The sequence below is a fragment of the Kogia breviceps genome, chromosome 2 (genome assembly GCF_026419965.1).
Source record: "Kogia breviceps isolate mKogBre1 chromosome 2, mKogBre1 haplotype 1, whole genome shotgun sequence".
Classification (NCBI taxonomy): domain Eukaryota; kingdom Metazoa; phylum Chordata; class Mammalia; order Artiodactyla; family Physeteridae; genus Kogia; species Kogia breviceps.
This window is the reverse complement of record NC_081311.1, coordinates 107,228,742-107,243,886: the sequence shown is the minus strand read 5'-3', so window position 1 is coordinate 107,243,886 and position 15,145 is coordinate 107,228,742. Positions and strand designations below refer to the sequence as shown.

The 15,145-nt window shown below is 38.2% G+C and overlaps 1 protein-coding gene across 7 annotated transcripts in view; it reads left to right on the top strand.

The window, feature by feature from the left end:
- Positions 1-11,724, top strand: part of ZRANB3 (zinc finger RANBP2-type containing 3) — a 285,790-nt gene extending 274,066 nt beyond the window's left edge. For all 7 annotated transcript variants that reach the window (XM_067025920.1, XM_067025924.1, XM_067025926.1 and 4 more), the window contains 4 exons: positions 4,910-5,020; positions 6,079-6,481; positions 9,347-9,478; positions 11,555-11,724. In XM_067025920.1, coding sequence (XP_066882021.1) covers positions 4,910-5,020; positions 6,079-6,481; positions 9,347-9,478; positions 11,555-11,653 — 745 coding nt within the window. In that variant the 3' untranslated portion in view covers positions 11,654-11,724. The remainder of the gene's footprint in view (positions 1-4,909; positions 5,021-6,078; positions 6,482-9,346; positions 9,479-11,554) is intronic.
- The last annotated feature ends 3,421 nt before the right edge of the window (positions 11,725-15,145 follow it).

Below are 15,145 nucleotides of genomic sequence, written 5' to 3'. Positions count from 1 at the left end.
ACACACACAAACCTACACATACATATACACACACACTTAACAAAAAACACGATGCCTATTTTATTTTTCTCAATACTTCTTCCTGTCCTCTCCTTTTTTCATTTTTATAACCATAGTCTTAGGTGAAGTATTGGTCTTCTCTTTACATAATCATAATACCCTACTTAACTGAATTTATAGCATGTCCCATTGTTTCTTCTCCAGCAGACATGGAAGCACCACCTAAGAAAGATGGCTGGTCAGGTGTAAAAGCAAAAGTCATAAAATCAATATAAAACCAAGTCAGACACACAGTGTTATTTATAAAAATATATGTAGGTGATATATTAAAGATAAAACTATGTTAACAAGCAGGGGAGTAAATAATCAGATTTGTATTTTTAAGAGCTCACTCTGGCAGCAGTTGGAAGATTAGATTGAAAGGGCAAGACTCGAAGGGAGACAAGTGGCATTAGCTTCCTGTGGCTGCTGTGACAAATTACCACAAACTTAGCAGCTTAAAACAACAGAAATTTATTATCTCACAGTCGTTAAGTCAGAAGTCTGAGTTGGCTGTACTTGTTTCTCTGCTCTGGATTTTATAAGGCTGAAAAAAAGATGGCTGGGCTCTTACTGATAGTCTGGGAAGAATCCATTTCCACACGCATTCAGGTTGTTAACAGAATTCAGTTCATTGTGGTTGTAGGACTTAGGTTTCCTTGCTGACTGTTGACTGGGAGCCTCTCTCAGCTGCTTGTTAGTTCTAGCACATGGGCCCCTACATCTCAGGATCAGAAGTGGTGTGTCAAATCCTTCTCACGCTTTGAATTGCTCCCTCTCTTAAGGTCAGCTGATTCGTAACCTTAATTACATCTGCAGCATCCCTTTACAACATTACCTAGATAAGTGTTCAATTGAATACCAGGGGACAGGACTCCTAGGGAGCTATCTTTAAAATTCTGCTTACCACAGAAGTTAAGAGACTATTACAGTAGACCTGGAAAAAAAAGATGAGGGCTGTTATTGAGGCATTAGAAATGGGAATGGAGGAAAGAGAGTAAAGAGAGGTGTTATAGAGGTAGATCTAGAGACCTTGGTCACTGATGAAAGAGAGATGGAGAGAGGGCGCTCCAGGGACATGGACTTAGCAGAGCCATGAAAATGAAACATGTGCATCTGCAGAGGGGGATGCTTTGAGGAAGGATGCTGATTCTGGCTGTAGAACCCCAGTAAGTGTCACTAAACTAGAATAACTGTGTCTCTGAAAGCAGGTATGAAAGATGGGGCTACACAACAGCATTGATTGGAAGTCTATAAGAAGAGCAGTTAGACATTGGATGCTTTGCCTTCCCACTGTCCTCTATAGAGAAACTGAACCAGAGAGGCACCAGTCGTGGAAACACGAGCCTCAGTGGAGATAAAGGGAGAGGCGTTATACCGGAAACTACACTCCCCAGGTCCCTTTCTTGGCTCAGCTGCCATACCAAAAGCCACATTTTACTTTCTAGGCATGAGATTAGAGGATGCATCTCTGAAAAGATGAAATGGCTTCAGAATAAAGACACATATATACTAATTTGCAGGAATTCTCCCAAAAGCAATGGCTAGAACTCCCAACGTGATTATCCTCCAGTGGCATCCACTCATTTGCAGGCTGCATCCAAGCTCAGAGTTTGTAGTCAGCTTTTGAGCAGCTCACTCTTAAATATAAATAGAAGCCAAGATCACCAGCCATTGTTTAGGTTCCTAAGTGGGTTTCCACTTGTCAAAGGGCAGGTCTGATTCACTTGGAAACCTGTGGGTTTAGAATGCCAAATTTACCCTCTAGCCACAGCTGATCTCTAAAGCAAGTCAACAGCCTAGAGCCCAGCACTGTTCTTTCTTTCTTTTTTTTGGTTGTGCTGGGTCTTAGTTGCAGCAGACGGGCTCCTTAGTTGTGGCATGCATGTGGGATCTAGTTCCCTGACCAAGGATCGAACCCGGGTCCCCTGCATTGGGAGCACAGTCTTAACCACTGTACCACCAGGGAAGTCCTGAGCCCACCACTCTTGTCATTGGTTCAGGCCACCTTCCAACCCACTCCTCTTTTATTGCAAAACTTGCCATCTCCTCCGATCACCCCCATCCAGGAATTACTTGAGTAGACAACATTCTTCCTTCCCTATCTGTCAAAATTCGGATTTACCATAATCCTTTTGAAAGTTGGTATGCTTACCTGAACTTCTTAGCAAAACTCAATGGAAAATTAAATATTGGTAATGCAGCTACGTTTGAAAAGTTGCCAGCAACCCACTTTGGGGTTGATTGATCCATTTCTTGTGGTTTCCAAAAATTTGTACTTAAACCTCTCATAGGAAGTAACCTCTGGTTATTTTTAGTTCTTAAATCTCTGAATAGATTTCTCAGCATCTTTTTTAAAAATTTTATTTATTTATTTATTTTTGGCTGCGTTGGGTCTTCGTTGCTGCGCACAGGCTTTCCCTAGTTGTGGCGAGCAGGGGCTACTCTTTGTTGCAGTGCACGGGCTTCTCATTGCGGTGGCTTCTCTTGTTGCAGAGCACGGGCTCTAGGCACACGGGCTTCAGTAGTTGTGGCTCGTGGGCTCTAGAGCGCAGGCTCAGTAGTTGTAGCGCACAGGCTTAGCTGCTCCACAGCATGTGGGATCCTCCTGCACCGAGGGTCGAACCCAGGTCCCCTGCATTGGCAGGCGGACTCCCAACCACTGCACCAGCAGGGAAGTCCCAGATTTCTCAGCATCTTTTAAAGTTACTAAATTAAGTTTCTAAGCTTTTAAACATTGACTACTACCTCAGGCTAGGCTTAATATTCCATTGCCCATCAAAGCTAGAAGCTTTTGAGTTCTTTTAGAGTATGCTGGAATACTTTAGCAAAGTGCTTTTGTCAAGGGAATGAAATGGTTGAAGATAGGAGGGGGGAGGGAATTTAGCAGCTAAAAGGGCAAGTTAAAGAATACTTAAAGAATTCACTGTGATTCTTTTTTTTGCTTTAAGAAAGACACACAAGTAGAAATGCCAACATGTGAAAAGATGGTCATCCTTCCTCTTAACAGGAGAAATGCAAATGTAAAGCTATAACAAGATACCTATCACCATTAGCAGAGATGTTTTTAACTGATATACCTTGTGCTAGTGAAAGTATGAGGAAACAGGGGCTCTCCATTGCTGGTGGATGTATAAATTTGTACAAAACCAGAGGAGAACAATTTGTCAAAATCTGTCCAAATTTAAAGCACCCAAGATCTTTGACCCAGCAATTCTACTTCTGGGAATTTATTCTACAGATACTTCTTGTGTAGGAAATAGGGATATTTGGGATGGGGATATTTTTTACAGCATTGTTTGTGATAGCAGAGCCTGGAACAACCTAAATGGACATTAATCAGAGACTGGTAAGATACATCAATCATATGGTGTGTCGAAATGATGAAATAACATGCAGCCATTTTAAAAAATAGGGCAATTCTGTGTGTGCTAATATGGAAAGATCTACAAGATGTATGTTTAAGTAAAAAGAGCAAGGTGAAGATTAGTGTGTATATTATGCTACCATTTGTTTTTAAAAATAAAAAGTATAATGGGGAGTGACTGCTAATGACTATGGGTTTCTTTTTGGGGTGATAAAAATGTTCTGGAATTAGATAGTGGTATACAGCCTTATGAATATACTAAAATGCACTGAATTGTAAACTTGAAAATGGTAAATTTTATGGTATGTGAATTGTATGTCCATAAAAATACAAAGAAAGAAATAAAAGTTATACACCTATACACATAAAAAATGAACTATTTCTAAAAGAATATATTGAAAACTGGCAACAGAGATAGTTTGGGGAAGTGGGGAGAAAAGGATGGGAATGGAAGGGAAACACTGTTCACCATATAAAGCAGTGCCTGCCTTTAAAATTGTGAAATATGTGCATGTATCACCTCATCAAAAAATTAATAAACTACTTTATAAAGAGGAGGAAATCTATTAATTACTAAATCTTCTTCAACAACATAAAAGCAAATTTCTAAAATTTTACCTGTAACTGCACAATTCCATTGTGATTTAACTTTAATTTTACTGTCAAGTTACCAAATGAAGAAGTATTTGAGAACATGAAAATATGCATGTTTAAAGTAATTTTTAAAGAAAATTGCAATAGATGTAAACTACTAGAGAAACTAGGCCATGCTAATTAGAAGGAATTAATTGGGTAATTGCATTTCACCTACTTAAATTCCCCCGTCACCTTTAATTGGAATAACTTTCCTCTTTACTTCCAGTCCCTAAACCATTATGTTGTATTGATAGTGTTGTGTAATAAGGTTCTGAATCCCACATCAAGAGTGGCTTTATTTCAGTGGAAGATTCCATAAACTCTATATGAGCTGATAATAATGGAAACCGTAAGATTATAGACAATGTGATTGAACCTAGTTAACTAAAAAGAGAATCACTTTATCTGAATACACTGATTGATACACTATTATAACTGATTAAGGTGATGTGAGCAGCCTTGAAGAGAAGACCAATAGGGAGGTAAAAGTGCAGTTAGAGATTTTCTGCACAGTTTGGCAAGCAGTTTACTTAAGGCTGTCAGTGGTGCATGTATTTGATCATTTCTTATTCCTACACCCACGCCTTTTTTCCCCTAAGTGAAAATTTGTCCAAAGGATATTGAATGACTCTTGAATTTCTTAGAAAAATAAATCTTGAGAAAACTAATTTGGAACAAAGAGATGTGTTTCCTACATGTGGAGACCAATGTAGAGGGAAAAAATTCCATTCCCTCATTTAAGTATTAGCACAATGAATAGATTCATATTTTGCTTTTTCTCCTATTGCTTTCACAAGGAGAAATGTGCATGAAATAGAGAAACTCTTATAGGAGAGAGGAAATCTACTTCACATGTATTTGTTTTAGATACATAACCAAAGAAGACGTTGCTGTAGCCTCAATGGACAAGGTGAAGAATGATGGGGGCCATGTCCGTCTGATCACAAAGGGGTCCAGGCCAGGGGGCCCTTCTACAAAGTAAGGGGTTGTTCTTACTTGTCGGGCATAGTAGTACTAAGACTATTCCTTTAAATTTATGCTTTCATTTTTGTAATGATACTGTGGCCACTTTACAGGTTACAAAAAGCTTTTACAATGTAATAGCTCTTCTATCCTCCTAGCAACCCTGTGAGGCTCCTGATGCCCTCATCTTAGAAATTAGAGGTAAAGAAGGATCCTGAGACCAGGTGGGTCAAGTGACCTGCCCCAGGCCACTAGACACTAGGAGAATCTGGGCTCTGCCCCACAATCTTGAGTTCTTACTATCATAAAAAGTTTTTCTTTTAACACTCTAACAAACAGCCATGGAAAATGAGCAAAGCAGCTATTGTAATTCCCATGTAGGACTTTTCAACAAAATTGAGTAAGGTACCTTTTCCTTTTATTCTAACAAATGGAGTTTATGTCCTACCATGTTTCATCTCTAATTTTAATTCTATCGACTCAGAGTTTACCCATAGGAGGTGCGTATTTAGCAAGTCTCCTGTTCTAATTCCTATCAGCACTGTTAGCTCCCTGGCTCTGTCACTTAATGGATATGAATGATCTTTTTCCTGAAGGCCAGCAGAGGCCGGAAGAGAGTGTTCCTGGAAGCCTTGGTAAACGGCCTCTTGGTCCTAATGAGGCGTGTGACCTGACACATCTAGAGAGCAAGGTAGCCACTAACTTTAGCTGAGGTTTTCCATCACCCTGTCCTTTCCCAGCCTAAAGAAGCATTTTCTAACTTCTCATTTTCCTTCTCAAGAGTCTGAGTGTGTAACTTGAAGACATCTAAGTTCCCAAGAGAGGCAGCATATTTGTTTGCAAATTTATTTTTTGAACACAACATTCTTTCTCTTACTTGCCGTGGAATAGAGAGTGCCAACTATAGCTATTTCATTTCCACATTGAATCACAAAACCTGTGGGCCCCATGTTTACTGTTATCAGTATAGAAACTTTGAAGACCTTTAAATGAAAATTTAATTTTTAAATAAAAATTACTTAGAGTAGAGTAAGCCTTCATTAGTTACCTAATCAATATTTTGCTCATTCTAGAGAATTTTTTGAAGATGGAGCTTGTGTCCCATTTCTAAATCCTGGCACAGCCCAAGCTGATCTCACTGTGAAACCTTCTACATCCAAAGGCTATTTGCAAGCTGTGGATAATGAAGGAAATCCACTTTGCCTTCGCTGTCAGCAACCCACTTGCCAAAGTAAGCAAGAGCATAAAGCAAATGCTTGGGATTCACGGTTTTGCTCTCTGAAATGTCAAGAGGAGTTTTGGATTCGATCTAATAACAGTTACCTGCGAGCCAAAGTATTTGAAATTGAACATGGCGTGTGTCAGCTATGTAATCTGAATGCACAAGAACTCTTTTTACGTCTGAGAGATGCCCCTAAAGGTCAGAGGAAGAATCTTCTGGATATTACCTGGACCTCAAAGCTCCCATTAGAACAGGTAAATTATAATCATGTGACTGATAGAAGGTAACATTGCACTGAGTGATGAATACTCTCTCTTTTTTAAAACTTTTTTAATATGGGAATTTTCAAATACATATACAAAAGTAGAGAGAATGATGGACCCACATACCCATCACTCAACTTTAACAGTTATCAACATTTTGCCATTCATCTTCATCTGTCCCTCACCTCAATTCTTTCTCTCTCCTGGAATTATTTTAAACCAAATGCCAGACAGCATTTCATTTCACCCTTAAATACTTTCCTTATGTATGTCTCACAGATAAAGACTTTCTTTCTCCCTCCCCCCCCTTTTCTTTCTCTCTTTTATTATTTATTTATTCTTTTAATTGAAGTATAGTTGATTTACAATGTTGTGTTAATTACTACTGTACAGCAAAATGACTCAATTATACATATATATACATTCTTTTTTTAATATTCTTTTCCATTATGGTTTATCATAGGTCTGTCTCTCTTTTAAATATCCCAATATCCATTTATCACACCCAACACAATTATAATGCCGCAGTTATAAGTCCATGTCTGGTTTCCCATATTGTCTCAGAAATGTCTTTTTACAATTGCTTTCTTCAAATTAGGATCAAAATATGATCCACACATTGCATTTGGTCATTACGCCTTTTACGTTCCATTTAATCTGTAGTATCACCCCATCCCTTTTTACACAATAAATTGTTAACATTTGCCTTTAGGATTTCCCACATTCTGGATTTGTCTCCCTGTATCCTCATGATGTTCTCTGACATGTTTCTCTATCCCCCTGATTTCCTGAATAATGGTTATAAGATCTAGAGGTTTAATTATATTCTGACTAGATTATTTTGGGAAGAGACCTTAACAGATGGTACATTGCATTGAGAGGCACTTACGGTATGCTTGTTTCACTTTTCATGGTGTTAATATTGAATAACAAGGGGTAAACAGATAACCCCCAAAATGTAGTCATTACAATGAGAAGAAAACTTATATATGTTTATCCCATTGTAAAATGTAATTCATGACAAAAATAGTATTCTTAGCACACTATTCTCAGTATTTATTTTGACACCCAAAACTCAGTTGGATTTCCAGTGTTGTGATCTAATAAGTACTAAATTTCAAACTAGAGCAAAATGTGTAATTTTGTAGTAAGCTTAGTTTTGAAAAAAAATCACTCTCCATCTGCTAAAATACTGGATAAGTTCCAGCCAGGTAGTCAAATCTTATATTTTTATTTACCTAGTATTGCTGAATCATGACAGAATTAATAAGCATTTCTGCAAAGATGAATTAGCATGACTTTGTTAGGGAAATACACTCTTCCCCTAATGTTATCCAGAGTTCCTGAAAGATCCTTTGGTCTAACCGGTGAGGGTCATGTCACACCCATCCGGGAGATGTCAGCCAGACTCCAGTTACTGGCTGCTGCCTCCATGTGGAGGCTTCCGGAAGACACACAATGAAATGACTCAAGAACATCTTGAAAACAGTCTGTCCAAGAATGCAGAAGTAACACAGTATACATCTAAAAGAGAAGCGTTCTGAGAATAAGAAGCACCACAGGGCCCACATGGAATGACCAGCGGGAGAGGGAGTGATTCTTTCTGGAGGTGAGTTTAGGATGTGGAAGACTGGCCCCAAGTGATTCTGAATTACTGGGAAGAATAAAGAAGCACCTTCTGGATCACAGAATCTGTCAGAATGGAGACTGCTTGGCACAAAAGAATCAGTTACAAAAGACAGAACCAAAATGGATTTTTTTCCCTAAGAATATGCCATTTGCTTGATGCACAAGACTGCCATATGAAGTCTCCTCTAACAATGCCAGCCTCAAAAATAAAAATCATTATATATCTTCTGACAGAAGTTGGGAAGTTCAGTATAGAAGAGAAAGTCCATCTGTAACAGAGTTAAGGTGGACAAAGGTTATTGCTCCAATTTGCTGCTTCCTGGGGCTGCTCTTGGTCCAGACACTGCTGTTAAGGTCCCTGAGCCATCCATGGGCCTGACAACTTTCCTAAAGCACTTTAGAGCTGTGTCGTAGATTCCCATGGCCAGCAGCCTTGAAGCTGATTATAATATCTTCCTTGTTCAAGACCAAGGAACAAGGAAGATATTATAATATCGTCTTCACACTCGTCTTTGTGATATTTAAACAACTCTACACTGCTATGTTGAGAACTGGTTTTACTACCTCAGATAAAATGCTAAAATACATCCCGTTCAAATGTAGGTTACCATTCGTTAAATATGCATATACGGACTGGCCTAAATAGTGGCTGCTTTAAATGAACATCTTTGTTTATTCCAAATATGCAAGCTACAGAGATTTGTTCTAGAAATTTTATTCCAGTCCACGTAACTTAGGAGGCTCCCAGGTAATAGCATAAAAGTTCTGGATGATCACTATTAATATTAAACTGTCATTGGTATAGTAACAAATGCATTTAGGTCAACAATTAAAAGACTGTCTGAGTCAGTAATATTCAGAAGTTTTTCATTTCTAATCTGTTCTTATTTTTTTCTCAGTTTTGTTTTAGTGACTATATAAACTAGCTCAAAGGTGCAGAAGCAATTGATTTTTCCCAGTCTGTCAGAAGGCTTGGTATTTTATACTTGCTTGTAATTTTTTCAAAATGGGTTAGGTAAGGAGGGGAAAAACCTTTTTCAGAAACATTTTTTATTGCTTTCAAATTGCTAACCTAGAGGGTTTTTCCTACTCACAATAAAAGCTATAAAAAACCATCTTAATGTATTTTTCCCTGTGATTCTGCTGTGTGAACACGATTGCACAATGCAAACCCAACAGTTCCCACAGTGTATGTTGAAAATTGCTGATCTTGTGTTCTTATTGCAGCTTAATGAAATGATAAGAAGCCCAGGGGAAGGGCATTTCTGGCAGGTGGACCACATCAAGCCAGTGTCTGGTGGAGGAGGACAGTGCTCTCTGGACAACCTGCAGACCCTCTGCACAATCTGTCACAAAGAGGTCAGTGAAGCTCACCGACACATCTGACTCCATCTTGAGATAGTAAATGGAAAATTGCGCATACAGGTGTGGAAGATTACGTATGTGAATCTATATCCCTAGTCTGGGATCCGAGACGTATTTTATTATTTTCATCACTTAACACTTGAGTTTTCTCTTAGGGCCTATGCAAGTTCTCAGTCACAGATGAAAAAGAAAGTGCTTCCCTTTCTATTCATTCTAGGACCAGGAAATTTTCACCACCACCTAGAAGAAAATGAATACAACTTACATATTGCATAGTCTTGAAAAGATCCAGATCCTCAAACTATAAGTTTAGTAAATGGGGACAGTGACATATGTTTGCATCTGCAGCTAAATATGTCCTGAAATATCTGAGAACATTAATAAATTATCTCTAGGACCAACTTAGTTCAACATGCAAACATTACACTGCTGACCTAAATGTGAAACCTGTTAACCTTGGTACAGCTTGGAGAAATTACCTATTGCTTAAGATGAGAGGAAAAGAATGACATAATATTGTCTGTCAACTAGGATGAATTTTTAACAGGCAGTTCAGCAAAAGGTCATAGGATCTGACTCTTGAGATATAATCTTAGAAAGAAGCATACATTCAATATGCAACTTTGTATCCAACTTTTTTTTTAATCATGGCAACACTTGAGCATTTTCCCATTCCCATGATAAGCATTCAGTGTTTATCATCTGAAATGGCTGTATATTGTCCTATTGAATACGTTTCTACTGTGGTTTATTCAGCCATTCCCATACTGATGAACATTGAAGTTGTTTACATTTTTTTGGTTCATACACTCAGTGCTGCCAACTGCGTGTTTTTGTATACAATTTTTTACATTTTGAGGTTGTTCCTTAAGATAGATTCTCAGATGTAAAAATCACTGAGTCAAGTGTTTAGATATTTTTGAGACTGTAGGAGATAAATTTTCTCCAAGCTGTTTTCCAAAGGACTATGGTCATATACGCTTCTTCCACCCCAGCAGTGAACGGGAGTGCCCGTTTAACTGCACTTGTTATTGCCGATGTGGTGAGAGAAGAATTATTGTGTTTACAAAAGACCCTGATGTTTGTAAAAATGCTAATTAATTGTATTTACACCTTTTTTTTTCTTTCATTTTTTTGGCCATGCCATGCGCTATTAGGGATCTTAGTTCCCCGACCAGGGAGCAAACCCATGCACCCTGTGTTGGAAGCATGGAGTCTTAACCACTGGACCACCAGGGAAGTCCTACACTTTTGAGAACTGTTCAGATCCTCTGCCAGTGTTCATATCATATGAGCACTTTCTTAGCCTCCTTTTAATATTTCAGATTCCTCAATTTCTTCACAAACATCACATTTACATAAACGGGATCATCTCATAAGCAGGGCTTTTTATTTATTTTTAGTTTTAACCTTTTTTCTGTCCTTACCCCTTCCACCTGGATCACTTCACATGTGCATGGACTTCAGCTGGGAAAAAAAAGTCATCTGATTTCTCAGCTGTGAAAATTATTAGCACATTCAAGACCTATAAGAAAATGAAGATATAGCAAAAGAGAATGCTGCACCTTCTGTAATCACTTTTTCAGAGTCTTATGAAAATCTTTATTTGAGGGAGCAGCAGAAGAGTCCAGTTCTGTTCTGTCTCATTTTGGTTTTTTGCGTTGGCTTGGCTGTTGGGTTGGGAAAGGCTTCGGAGCCCAGAGAACAGGAGGTGGGTGGGCCCTGCACACACTGCATTCTGGGAAATTGCCATGTGGCTGAGGGGAAGGGGAATCACAGCCTCCCCTAGTCCCCAAATGAGGTATTTACCATCTCACTGGGTAGCAAGACAGCCCCCAAAGCTGTGCATTTTCTCCTCAGCATCTGGTCCTAAGTGAACCTACGACCTCAGAGCTACTGGAGTCCTCTGCTTGTGGCTTAGTAACGCCCTAATTGCAAAGCACTGGTAAATGAGTGTGTTGATAATGTAGATATTTTTAACACTAACAATACAAAGAGTTTTTGAGTTTCTGTAGCCAGTACTTTTTTCTAACATATGTACACATGCTTTCTTTTTTTTTTAACTCTTAGAGAACTGCGAGACAAGCCAAGGAAAGAAGTCAGGTGAGGAGAAAATCTCTAGCATCAAAGCATGGATCAGACATCACACGATATTTAGTAAAGAAATGAAGTATAAACATTTTTGAATAGAAGATGTATGGTTCGTATGTAGAGAATTCAACATAAATTATTTTTCATGTTAGTGTAATTTTTTAAAATATAATTTTATTGACTGTGTTGGGTCTTTGTTAATGCAAGCAGGCTTTCTCTAGTTGTGGCGAGCAGGAGCTACTCTTCGTTGCAGTGTGCAGGCTTCTCATTGTGGTGGCTTCTCTTGCTGCGGAGGACAGGCTCTAGGCACACGGGCTTCTGTAGTTGTGGCTCACAGGCTCAGCAGTAGTGGCTCACAGGCTCAGTAGTAGTGGCTTGCAGGCTCTAGAGCACAGGCTCAGTAGTTGTTGTGCATGGGTTTAGTTGCTCCATGGCATGTGGGATCTTCCTGGACCAGGGCTCGAACCCGTGTCCCCTGAATTGGCAGGCAGATTCGTAACCTGCGCCACCAAGGAAGCCCTAGTGTAATTTTTTTTTTTTTTTTTTTTTTTTTTTTGCGGTACGCGGGCCTCTCACTGCTGTGGCCTCTCCCTTTGAGGAGCACAGGCTCCGGACGCGCAGGCTCAGCGGCCATGGCTCACGGGCCCAGCCGCTCCATGCATGTGGGATCTTCCCGGACCGGGGCACGAACCCGTGTCCTCTGCATCGGCAGGCGGATTCTCAACCACTGCGCCACCAGGGAAGCCCCCCTAGTGTAATATTTTAAGAATGAAAATTTTCAGAACAAAAATCAATACTTCCAATTCCCTTTTCATGTTTAAAGCTTTTTGTGTTCAATAGCTTTTGAAAGTTCTTAACAGAAAATGAGATACAATACTAAATATTTCTATGATCTTCTTGATTTCGTGCAGACTCTCAATTATGTTTCGGTAAGGTTTTGTTAAGCTTTCAATTCCTTTGACTGTACCTTAATCACAGTATTATGCATAGACTGTTTTTGAAAAATATATTCTCAATTAGTTGAAAAATGCTGCTGGATTAGTATTGGTTCTGGACTGCTGTGTGTCTAAATTGTAAAACCATAAGGGAAATTTTGGAAGCAAATCATCATTATTTAGGACTTCTGGGCCAATTGTGACCTGCCTGCTTAGTATGCAAGAGAGACTCTTGTTCACTAAATGCCTCCAAAATGGGATTGGGGTACACATTTTGAATGTTGTCTTCTTTGTTTTATTTCTTAGCCAATTGTCTATTGAAAAGATGCTTTTGAAAATAAGCTAATTGGGCCCATGGTGTTTGTGGACAAATCCAGGGGTTCTGGCTAAAGTAACTGTTAAAAATGTTTAAAAACTGAAAACATAAAATGCCACTTAAACTTCATATTTTAGTTAGTTTGTTTTAATGCATAAATCTAGGCATACTGTCAAAGCACCCTTTGTCTCCTGGTTACCATTTTTTGTTCTTAAAATCCTGTTTTATTAAAAGTGTATTCCTGGAACCTCTTTTAAAAGGAATGATGATGATAAAATACTTTATACTGAAACATGATCAGATGGAGATATATGGTAAAAAAGTACAAGGGTAATATTAAAATGTGATTGATTGATATTCAAAAATAAAAGAGTGATGGTAAAAGAAAACCAAGGCATAATCCTGCAGTATGTCAGAATCATGAAAGCAAAGAGTCAGAACTCCACAAAATACAGGGCCAAGGAAGAACTACATTCACAAAAGGCCTGTTTGTAAATACTGTTTACATGTAAACCACATTAGTTTGAGCACTCTTTAGTTTTAATTAGTAGCTAGTATTTTACAACATAGAGGACTTATTTTTATAAATATTATATAATCATGAACCTTACGGAGTTTTTATTAAATTTACAATATTTCATTGTATGAGATCAAATAGTATTGTTCATTTTATAAATTAGTTGGTCTTTCTTTGGCCTCCTTTCTGCTTTGCTGGTCAGGCTTTTTGCAGTTTTCTGCCTCATTGCCAGGGTAACCTAGGATTCCTCACAGCTGAGAACCGAGAAGCCAGCACACTGCTTTTCCTCCAGCATGAGGTGTGTGCGAGTGAGACTTTGGTCTAAGTAGGTCAGATTTGAGTGGAGCTTGCTCTTTAGATCAAACTAAAGTGGTAATTCTAGGGAGAAAATTCTTAGATGTAGGAACTGTATGATGGTTTGAGAAGGAATGACCCATGAAGATGGTTTCTCTCTTTGCCAGATTTCAAAATTCCAATCAGTTAAAAATGCTATAAGAGCATCAAAAAAATTAGTTAGGAATATATTTAACCAAGAAGGTGTAAGGTTTGTACACTGAAACTACAAGTCTTTGGAGAAAGAAATTGAAGAAGATACAAACAAATGGAAAAAATTCCATGTTCATGGATCAGACAAATAAATATTGTTAAAATATCCACACCACCTGAAGTAATCTACAGATTCAATGCAATCCCTATCAAAAACAGCTGCTGCTGTTTGTATATTTTGGAGATTAATCCCTTGTTGGTTGTCTCATTTTCTCCCATTCTGAGGGTTGTCTTGTCTTTTTATTTATGGTTTCCTTTGCTTTGCAAAAGATTTTAATTAGGTCCTATTTGTTTGTTTTTATTTTTATTACTCTAGGAAGTAGATCAAAAAAGATATTGCTGCGATTTATGTAAAAAAGTGGTCTGCCTCTGTTTTCCTCTAAGAGTTTTATAGTGTCCGGCCTTACATTTAGGTCTTTGATCCATTTTGAGTTTATTTTTGTGTGTGGTGTTGGAGAATGTTCTAATTTCATTCTTTTACATGTTGCTGTCCAGTTTTCCCAGCACCACTTATTGAAAAGACTGTCTTTTCTCCATTGTATATTCTTGTCTTGTTTGTCATGGATTATTAGACCATAGGTGCGTGGGTTTTTTTTTTTTTTAATTTTATTGAATTACAGTTGATTTACAATTTTGTGTTAGTTTCAGATATACAGCAAAGGGGATTCAGTTTTACATATATGTATATTCATTCTTTTTCAGATTCTTTGCTTATATAGGTTATCACAGAATATTGAGTAGAATTCCCTGTGCCATATACTAGGTCCTTGTTGGTTATCTATCTTATGTAGAGTAAGTAGTGTGTGTATGTTAATCCCAAGCTCCTGATTTATCCCTCCCCACCACGTTTCCCCTTTGGTGACCATAAATTTGTTTTCAATATCTGTAAGTCTGTTTTGTAAATAAGTTCATTTGTATCATTTTTTAAATTAGATTCCACATATGAGTGATATTATATGATATTTGTCTTTCTCTGTCTGACTTACTTCATTTAGTATGATAATCTCTAGGTCCATCCATGTTGTTGCAAATGGCATTATTTTGTTCCCTTTTGTGGCTGAGTAATATTCCATTGTATAAATGTACCACATCTTCTTTATCCATTTCTCTGTCAGTGGACATTTAGATTGCTTCCATGACCTGGCTATTGTAAATAGAGCTGCAATGAACACTGGGGTGCATGTATCTTTTCTGATTATGGTTTTCTCCAGATATGTGCCCAGTAGTGGGATTGCTAGGTCATATGGTAATTCTAT